Source organism: Dipodomys merriami, unplaced genomic scaffold (genome assembly GCF_024711535.1).
Source record: "Dipodomys merriami isolate MVZ:Mamm:240054 unplaced genomic scaffold, mDipMer1.0.p SCAF_114, whole genome shotgun sequence".
NCBI lineage: Eukaryota > Metazoa > Chordata > Mammalia > Rodentia > Heteromyidae > Dipodomys > Dipodomys merriami.
Window position 1 is genome coordinate 4,084,508 of NW_027202427.1, and position 10,493 is coordinate 4,095,000.

The 10,493-nt window shown below is 48.3% G+C and overlaps 1 protein-coding gene across 4 annotated transcripts in view; it reads left to right on the forward strand.

Moving 5' to 3' along the window:
* The window catches only part of LOC138822751 (MICOS complex subunit Mic25-like), a 222,252-nt gene that overhangs the window by 185,003 nt on the left and 26,756 nt on the right, over window positions 1-10,493 (forward strand). The window contains exon 7 of one of the 4 annotated variants that reach the window (XM_070015694.1): window positions 1,301-1,475. The exons of the other annotated variants lie outside the window; for them this stretch is intronic. Coding sequence (XP_069871795.1) covers window positions 1,301-1,448 — 148 coding nt within the window. The 3' untranslated portion in view covers window positions 1,449-1,475. Of the gene's footprint in view, window positions 1-1,300; window positions 1,476-10,493 lie in introns of those variants that run through there. 4 annotated transcript variants of the gene reach the window in all.

Consider the following 10,493-nt stretch of genomic DNA (forward strand, 5'->3'; position numbering starts at 1 on the left):
CAGCAGAAGGCGAGCTGGGAGCCTGCCTGGGTTGCAGACTGGCTGTACCTCCGGTCAGGGAGTGCCCGCGCAGGCCTGGCGCCAGTGCGGTCCAGTCCTGGTCCGCAGCAGGCTCACTGTGGCCTGGGAACGGAGCCATTCTCCAGTGTGATCCTCTTAGGAACTGGCACCTCTGGAGGGATCAGGCCCCCCTTGATGAGTGGGATTAGTGTCCTCATGAGAGGGAACCCAGAGGGCTCCCTTGCCCCTTCCACCGTGAGAGAACCTAGAGAAGGTCCTGTCCGTGAGCCAGGAAGTGGGACTTCACCAGGTTCTGCACCTGCCGGCACGGCCAGCTGGCACGGCCAGGCACCGGAGCTGTGGGAGGATGTCTGTGGCTGGAGGCTGGCATATCTGTGGCACTCAGCTTTAGTAGCCATTTGAGTCACTCACCACACCTGCTTGGTGTGGAATAGAGCATGCTTGATAAATGCATTAGCTTTCCAATGCAGTAAACAAAAAGCAGTGTAAAGTTAAAGATTGTTTTCCTTAAATATCAAGGGGGAAAAAACCTCTGGGTAGGTATCTTGGATTAGCAAATGACTGTAAATGTCATGGAAGTAGATGCCAACTGCTGGTGACGGTAATCTTTGGAGTTTTCTTCCAAGACAGTGGAACATCTTTTAACAGCTTTGAGTAAATTGAATGGTTACTTACAGGCCAAACTCTATGTCAGTGTTTTCATTCATTCATCTAACACATATATAGAAAGGCTGCTAGGCCCCGCGGAGACAGTGAATAGTATCTTGGGAATGACAAACAACTCTTAAACTTAACTGCACAACCAGCTGTTGCTGCACAATTATTGTTTGTGAAAGAATTATGAAAGTACATGTCAGAGGAACCTAACCTAGACTTAGAAGAAATTATCTGGAGAATTTGAAGTGACTCCTTTGAGATGAGTTGAACAGAAGAAAGGAAGGGAAAAAGGTATTTAAAACTAGTTTTAGCATGTGCAAAGGCCCCGTGGCAAGAAGTAGATTATTTAAGGAGCAGAATGTTTTGGCTAGCTGTGAACCACTTTTAGACTGAAGTAGTCCTAAGATGATAATGGAGATCCCTGTGATGTTGTACCTAACATACTGTCATAACACACCACATTAATTACACTTGTATTTGTGGTGTACTGGTGTAAACAAACCTATTGAACTGCCAGTTACATAAAACTGTAACACATACATTTATGTAGACTACATGGTACTTGATAGGAAGTGACTGTTAATGGCTTGAGATGCTCAATGAACTGTACTTAATATTTTAGATTAGGCTCATCTTATAAAAGAAAACTTCACTGTAAAGCTGATGGCAGCAGCCGGGCGGCAGCATCCTCCTGCATGGGCCTCCTACATCCGTGTGCACCGGAAGCCTCACCTGAGATGAGCCTGGGGGCGGGGGGAGTGTACCAGTGATGTCCACACCAGGACTACTCTGTGTTTCCAGCCTGCCTTCCTCTCATGTAGCTGAGTGAAGCCCACAGATCTCTGTCTATAAACACAGCTTTAGCTGCGGCCTGTTTTGGTGTATTGTGTTTTTATCATAATTTGTTCAAAATTTTTCCAATTTTCATCCTGATTTCTTGTTTCGAAGAAATGTATTGATTAATTTCCAAATGTTTGAGATCTTTAAATTTTTCTGTGGATTGTGGGGCTTGAACTCAGGGCCTGGGCGCTGTCCCTCGGCTCTTCAGCTCAAGGCGAGCGCTCTACCATGTGAGCCACAGCACCTCTTCCAGTTTTCTGGTGGTTCATTGGAGATAAGAGTCTCATGGACTTTACTGCCCGGGCTCGCTTTGAACCGTGATCTCAGCCTCTCTCTGAGCCAGCAGTACTCGGCTTGTTTGAGAATTTTCTACTTACCTTTTAGACTATTGATTGCTAGTTTAAATTTTTTTGTGACAAGAGTCTTGCTGTATAATCCAAGCTGATCTCAAACTCACAAGTCTTCAGCCTCCCCTGGGACACAGGTGTGTCCACAGGAGGTGTGTGCCACACTGGGCTGATTTTAGTTTAATTTGCCATAAAAAGAGAATAGTCTTCCTTGTTTGAATTTTTTTTGAAACTTGATTTTTGATTCAGTATATAATCTGTTCTGGCAGACCTTTTTCTGTGTACTTAAAACAAATGTGTGTCTTGTCAATGAAACCAGTTGTTCCATATTCAATTAGGGTCTGTTATTTAAGCATGTTTAAATTTTCCATGTCTTTACAGAATGGTGAATTTATTGTTTCTTTCTGAGATCATTTTTATTTGTTTTTCACATGGTAGGTAAAAGTACTACTACTGAGCTACAGCCTCAACTAAGATCACTTTTCTTAGGACTAAAGAATGTCTTTTAAGCTGGATGTGGTGATGTACACCTGTAATTCCAGCCCTTGGGAGGCAGAAACATGAGTATGAGGCCAGTCTGGGCTAAAAAGTAAGATTAATCTCCAAAAAAAAACAAAAGAAACAAACAAACAAAAAAAATTACCTTCCTTTAGTATTTCTCTTAGTATAACTTTACAGATAAAATTTATATTTTCTATTGTGTGGAAATATCTATTTCATCTGCATTTTGAAAAAGATAATCATCTTTCAGCTCTTTGAAGATAGCTTTAACTCTTGTTTATTTCTAGTGTATGTTTTTCTCTTGAGATGGCAGTTGTTGATTTTACTCCTGCTACTTTGGGGTTCATTCTTTTTTCCTGACTGCTTTTAAGATTTTCGCTGTCCTTGGTTTTTAGCAGTTTTACTAGGTTTTTTTCCTTTGTAGGGTTTACGTCTTGGAGTTCGATGTCTTTTTGTCAGTTTGGGAAAGTTCTCAGCCATTATCTCCTTAGATCTCTCCGGGCTGCGCTGTCTGTCTCCCCCTCAGGACTGCCAGCCAGCTGCATGCATTACTGCCTCATAGGCCGCTTCTCTTTCCTGTTTCATGATTTTAAATTTTCATACTGTTTCTGCATTTTTCCTCTTGGTCTTTCAGTTCACTTATCCTCTTTATGGTGTCAAGTTGGCCTTAAACCTACTTGGTGGATTCCAAGTTTCAGCTGTTGCATTATTTTTCTGTTATACATGTTGCCTTTTTTAAAGGATTTCTAGTCTTTGGTGGAGTTCTGCTCTTGGCATGTTTTCTTGAACATAACAATAGTTGTGTTAAAGTCATCTGAGAGCCTGTGTTGTTGCCCCCTTTTCCCTTTGTGTGCATGACTCCTGTTTGAATATCAGACATGGTAGAGAGAACACAGAGGCTCCGGTGACATCATCTTTCCCAGAGATGTTTGCCTGTTCCACAGTGGCCACCAGATGAAGGCAGGCCTCCTCGCTCCCGTTGGGACTTGGCCAACAGGAGGCTGCTGACCGTCCTCCTGACACCCACTCTGCTGACTGCCCCTGAGCCAAGGATGTGGCCCTCCAAGACTCCATCTTGGTGAGCCCTAAACCACTGCTTTTGCATTTTCTAGAAATGGCTCTTTGGCCCTTCAGGAGCCTTTGGGTTATCTTCTTCACCTCTTTCCTCAAGTAGCTCAATAATTTACATGTTTTTAAAAGAACAAAGTGGCCGAGTGTTGTTCAAGAAGATGGCTGAGTGTTGTCTTGCTACTCTCAAGAATGCTTCCCTTGGGGTCCCCGGTGCTGTGGCAGCTTCTGGCTCTGAAGGACCTGTCCCCGGGCATTCCTTTGAGCCTGTCCGCTCAGCTGCCCTGCCTCGAGCTGAAAAGCTGCCTTTTAGGCTGAAGCTCAGCCTCTTCTCTTAGACCAGGAGCTGCCAGAAACCTCCAACATTGCACACTCATGGCTCCATGGCTACTTCTCACCTCGTGGCCTTCTAGGCCCCGCCTCTGGGTCCTTAGATACCTGCAGACAGACTCATTTTTGTTTCAGTTTAACTCCTCTCTTCCCTCAGGGAGAGTGCGGGTCTGCCTCATTGTGGCTGGAGAAAGGTTCTTGACGGTTTTTGCAAGGTATGGTTGGACTTGGCCAGGCAGAAGAAGCCATCTCAGACAGAGCAGATTGAGCCAAACACTGTTAGTAGCAGTAAGGGTGAATCAGAAGGACCCCCAAGCTTTTCTTGAGATTCTCAAGCTTTACCAAAGCCTGTCCAAATGGAGGCGGGCCAAGCCGAGAGCTTGCTGTGGTGAGGCAGGCTGGCAGTTTGGGACTCTAGTTTTGGAAGAAAAGTGCTGTTGAGATAGAAGTGAATATCTAAACTGTGTGTGTGTACACCCCCTGGCCTCTGCCTCCCTGCAGCCCAGCAGGCGGTAGTGTTCCAGTTTTCTGAAGGAGGAGATGAAGACCCCAGGGAACAGCCTGCATCTATTGTGTCACATCCATTTTTTATGACAGCCTTCAGTCCTCCTCCCGCGGGATTCATTCAGAGCCTGTCTTGGCTTCTCATTGTCAGGAAGCTTGTACAGTCTTCCCTGGCCCCACAAAGAGTCGGCCCTCAAAGAGGTTAGAACAATCGAGTTGAAGGAAAAGGTTATTAACTGTTTCCTGAAACTGAGTCATTGTGCTCCAAGGACTTTGATGCAGAGAGCTGTGATTAACAGAGCCGGGGCTGACTGGGAGCATGCGGGAGCTGAGCTGCCACAGGGTCTCCTGCACTCAGAAAGCTGTGCAAGCTGGGGGGGGGGGGGGGCGTAAGGGAGTAAATAGACGGTACCTCAGTGCACATCTGTTTAGTTAGCTGAAGACTGATGACCTATTAAAACAATAGTCATTCATTTGAACCCCAAATAAAATGGCATTCTAAACAGTCTTTAATCCAGATAACATTCAGCGCGGTCTGAATTCCAAAGATGTTACTTCCCTATTTAGGTAACCTTAGATAACCTCCATAAAAGAAGCTACAGTGGTTTAGAAGGATCAGTCTATTCTTTTAGAAGTTAACAAATCAAAGCCCACTTAATAAATTCATTAACAAATCAAAGTTTAGTTAACAAGTTTGTTTATTTGGTTTTTTTTTAAGTTACCAAAGGTGTCCGGGAGTAGGGGTGCCTTGCTGGATACTTGTGTAGTCCTGTCTTCTTGCTACATGAAACTTCTAGGCAGAGGCCGGGCTGTCCCTAAAGGCAGGTGTGGAAGCCTAGGAGGGTAGTTGACCTCTCAGGTTCAGATTTCCTGGTCAGTGAAATGAGAGCAAGGGCAGTGCTCACTTCTGCTTGTTCTTAGGAAGAGCAGAGGCGGTGACCCGCGTTCCTCTTCAGAACACACGTCCAGAGTGGCAGGTCTGTGTGTCTGCACTCATTCTCCCCGCCTTGCTGCGGCCCTTATCTTACAAACATACAGCTCTGGGATTAAGCTGCTTGCTGGCGAGCTGGCTGGCTGACTTCCTCAATACTGTGTGTGCTTTCCTCCAGTGCCACTGTTGGCAGAGTAATGCCTCTGTTGTGTAGGGGAGAGGAAAATGCATGGAGAAAGTGGATCCAGAGTGTAGGTGGGCAGGCGGCTAGCCCCTTGCCTGAGTGGGCTTCCCCAGCAGATGTGGAGGTGGGGCCCAGCTTTCTTGCATTCCCCTGAGCACAGCCTCTGCTATGCTCCCCTGCACGGCACTGTATCAGCTAGTATCAGCCACCAGGACTGACATGCAACTGTAAGAACCATTTGCCACCCCTGGGCCAGATAAAATCTCCTGATAAGAGTTTTCAGTTTTGAGATTTTGAGCTGGGCTTCTGATTTAAGAACAGACGCTATTGTAGAGTCTTTTCTCTGTGTATCCTGTTTTAGAATGATCACCCTCTTTGTTCCTACCAGGTGATGTCACTTAAATATCCAGCCTGAGCTTATTTTCTGCTTCCTGTCTGTCTTACCTAGTGCTGCATTCCCCTAGCTACCTGGTTAAGATTGTAGCCGTGATAGCTGTGCACCAGGCGGCTGCCATGGTGGAAGTCAGGGGTAAGGTTGACAGGCAGTTGGCTCTGTAGCCTGCAGCAGGGATCGCAGCCTCGCTGCCCATGGTGCGGCCAGGGCACATGACAGACCTCTGAGACACACTCCTGAAAGCTGCTGCGAAGGCATCAGGAGGCTTGCAAGCCTCTAGGAAAGTGTCTGACTCATTATATAGAATAAGTACTCGGGCAGTGTTTGGTCTATCATCTGGAAGCATTTTAGTGAGAGATTGGAGGTCAGAAGCAAAGGACAGCGAGCCCAAGGCACTGACTGAATCTGGAGCTAAGGAGAGGAAGAAACCAGAGCCCAAAGGCACCCCTGTGGCTGTGCCCCAGAGTGACCCTTACTGTGTGTGAGCAGGCAGCCTCTGGCCGTGTCTGAGTGGGGAGGTAGGTCAGGGATCGCGCCGGTCCACTCTGGAATACCAGACAGCTGCTTGTGTGTGCACATGGAGAGCCCCTGCCTCACAGAGAACAGTACTTATCCCTGGCCAGAGCATGTGAGTTCAGTTTAAAAAAAAAAAAAAAAAAAGGACCAAAGGAGACTGAAGCCCTAATAACATGCTTATTTTTTTTAAAGGCAAAAACAAAGACTCTATGGTCATTATAGTTTGTGTAACTAAAACTGAATAAGGCTATTAAAAAGATCCCAAGGAAAGGTGATTTAGGCCAAGGCGGAGACATCAGGAATGATTGTGTTCCTGGCTATGTTTAGTACATGAGTGTATGTGGTAGGAAGAGTAAATGGGTATACGTGAGCGTAAGAGGCTTGGCTTGTAGTGACTGGTGGCCACCTTGGGGTGTCCTAGTGTCTTCATGAGCTCTTGTGGGAGTGAGGAGGTGGTGAAGTGAGTTGGAAAGAGTTAAGAGAAGCATTTTGCTGCCAGGTGTATCAAAATCGTCTATCAGGAATAAGATTGTAGCCTCACTGGAGCAGATGAAATTCGGAATTGGCCCGTGATAGTCTATTGTTTCTTGCCATCATCAGTAGTGAAATGCTTACTTGGCCCTCGGCTATGAAGACACATGGTGGAGACTTGGAGGCTCCAGAGGGAGACTAGGTGGGTGAGGCTGAAGGCAGATATACATTGGGCAGCCTGAAAGGAGAAAGCTGACAGATCCTTTGGAAAGGAGACAGAGGGATGGCAGCAAGGCCAGACCTAGAGTCAAGACAACTCAAGTTAGGTCTAGCAAAGACCTTCCTGATGTGTAGCGAGTGGTGATAACTACATGAAGCACCTAGCCTTCTCCACAGATGTTTAAGGAAAAAGCCACAGTGTTATATCTGTAGTCAGAGTGTGGGGTAGCTAGCCCTCTTCCCATCTGTTCATAGGCAACACAAAGCTGGCATTTTATCTCTGCCTCCCCTGGCTGGCAGGCTGCCTGCCACCATGTCTCCAGGGAAGAGTTGCCTAGTCGTTTGCTCCTGGATGATATGTAGAACCCTATCCACCAGAGACTCATTCCTGTACCCCCCCACTCAGTCCCTGGGCGCAGTACTCACGAAGATTGGAGTATATTTGCATTATAATTTTAATCCTCCTCATTCTCCTTAAAGGTGAGATTGAATGATGATGCTCGATATAATGTATATATAATGGTTCAAGTGCAGACATTCTTTCCAGACACTGACTTGGTGGCAGACAGGATGTGTAGCTGGAGAGGTGAGGCATGGTTCTCTCTGGGGAACAGAACCATCGGGCTGCTCTGCCTGCCATGTCCTCACCTCCCAGACAGCTGGAGTTTGGCGAGGGGCGGGTCCAAAGTCCGGGGCAGGTGGAGCGGACGGCCTTGTCTCCCTCAGATGCACCCTAGTGCCTCTCTGTGCTGTCCTGCCTGCGCACATGGGTCCTACCAGGCAGGAGCTATGTCTTATTCATTCTTGTAGTCCGAGGCCCAGTATTTCAGCACTTTGTGGATATAGAAGCATCTATAATAAATGTGAGAGCCCAGCAGGACATGTGGAAACTGAGGCAGCAAGCACTGAGCTGGGCCTGAGCTGTGAGGCTGTGGGATGGGCCCAGCCTCACCATCTGTGTGAAGAGGAGCAGATGGCCGAGCACTTGGAGTCAGTGGAACAGGACTGCAGTAGTAGGCTTTCCTTGTGGGCTCACTGGGGAGGTGGCTGAGGGCTGGCGGAGGAACAGCAGAGTGATAGAGATGAGGTTGCCCCAGATGAGAAGGGCCTTCACTGCATACCGGAGTGTTCTAGAGCTCATCCTGTAGGCAGTAGCGAGTCGTAAAAAAGCTTTTTAAGTAAGGATTGGTATGATCAGACTTGTGCTTTAGAAGGATAACTGGCAGCATTTGTGAGAACAAAGCAGTGATGGCGTTGAGAGTGGAGAGGTGGCCCCTTCAGCCTGCCAGCCGGGGTGACAAACCATCAGCAGACATGTCCCCAGTGCCTCCCATACACAGTGCTCTCGGGGCACAGCCGTGGTCAGGACCCACATCTCCTGCTCTCAGGGTGATGATTTGCAGTGAAACAAGATGATTATGCAAAGTGCTACGAGAAGACAAAATAAGGTAGCGTGGCGGAGGGTGACAGGGGTATTTAAGATGAGAGCATCGAGGCTGCGCCTGACACTCAAACCCACCTGAGCAACAAGAACGGGGCAGATGCCCCTGCGAGAGAGCAGAGGTTCTTTCACAAGTTCAGTCCCTGAGCTGGGTCTTGTGGGAAGTGGCACCCTCCGGGAAGCAGGGCCTCCTGACCAAGGCCCTGGGGCTGAGCTGAGCGAGCGTGTCAGGAGGGCATTTCCCCTGTTCTCGCCACTGCTATGGGCCCTGCAAGCCCAGCCAGTGCTGTTGGGTTGCAGGGCCTGGCCTGCACAGCACTCATTCCCATAGAGCTGACGCCCCACCGGCTGAGAAGCTCAGGGGAGCATTTGCCTGCTGGGCGGCCAGCCTCAGCTTGTGCTTTCTTGGTACTCAGAGATCCATGACTCAAAAAACTGGGCTTAGAGACAACAGTTGGTTAATCCCCTGCCCTGAACAAAGACAGAAATGGCATTTCATCCCTGCTCTATTAATGGGCGCACTTGGGGAATAAAGCCACTGTTCCCAGAGGCAGTGGCCGGGGCTCTTTTTCTTTGTGCCACTTCTGTTTTCTTTTGAGTGTTACATTTAGATTAGCTTCTAGGGATTAAATGTTATTACAGCTGAATCTTTCTCTCTCTTTTTTAATCAGTAGAGAAGTAACTGCTTAGCACTGTTGCTATTAGGTTTATTTTCCCAACTCCTGTCACCTCTCCTGTGCCGATTCCTAAGGGGAGGTTTTGTAGGGTTTTGTCTGTTTATTGCACCATGCGTCCAACACTGTGGTCAGAGGCAGGGCTTTCTGTCTAGCCAGACAGTGCTGAACCACACTACTCGGGGCAAGCTTGAGGCCCTGCTGAATTCCTCAAGGGCCCACCATCAGGGCCTGCCATAGTGGTAGCAGCCGGCCCCAGCCTCCTGGTTCTGGTGTCCACTTCTCCCAGGACCAGGTGACGGTCCTGTCACCCCCCAGGGTTCTGCAGACCTCTGACTGTGCAGGCCCCCAGAGCCATGGCATCAGTTCCACCACGCTGAGGGGCTTGTTGCCAGGAACTCACCCGGGGGGCGTCCTCACACCTCCTGTTTCAGACCTGCACGCTCTCTAATGCGGACAGCGTGCACGTTAGGTTTTCTTAGTCAAGGCCATTGCTCTGCCACTTGAGTCATAACTCCAGTTCCATGAAGGTCTCTCGTACGTGTCCTCCACACCTTCTTTTTCCTTCGGCTTTATCTTTCCCTAAACCTTCCAGTAAGGGTCACACCTGGCCTGAAGGCTCCTTCTCCTCCCCTCCCTGTTAGAAATGGACGAGGCCCCAGAAGGCCAGGCAGAGTGCAGAGCTGGCATCGCCCCCTTGTCTGGAAGCTGTGCTCTGTCGGCAGCAGTGTGCAGGAGCTCACAGCTCTGTGTGAGCTGTGCTGTATGCTGTCTAAGCCTTAGCAGGACCCCACTAACCACAGAAAGCTTTCTGTGACCTCATCTCCACTCACAGGCAGGCACAATACACTATGTATGCTTGCATCCAGAGCCTACATATACTCCTCATTAATTTTATTCAGCCTATAGACTGTTCAGAAGTGCAGGTTCTGTTGGCCCTACCATCTCCCACTGTGCCTTCCAAAAAACTTGTTTAAGAGTCCATTCTGCACCTCAGCTGAGACACTCAGGAAAGTTAAGTTGTACCAGACTATGTCTCTAAGTTGACCTCAGGCACATGGGCCAAAATTTAACTAACGGCTAGACAGCCATTGTGTGCCTTACTCTCCTTGTCAGGATCCCTGGTAAAAGGAAGAGGATTCGTCATCTCCCCCTTTCCAAGAACTGCATACCGTGTGCTCTGCCTACGTTGGATGTAATGTCCCCTTTCGAATACCGTGCATTGAGATGCAGCTGTTTCTCACCAAGGAGTCTGCAGCAATGACAGTGGTTTAGCCTTCTAGCCTGTGTTCCTTCTCCTGCTGCTCTTCAGCACTGTTCAGTGTGTGGAGGAGCTGGTGGTCACGGAAAGTAGCTTGGTCCTACCCATGAAGACCTTCCAGACTTCCTCGCTAG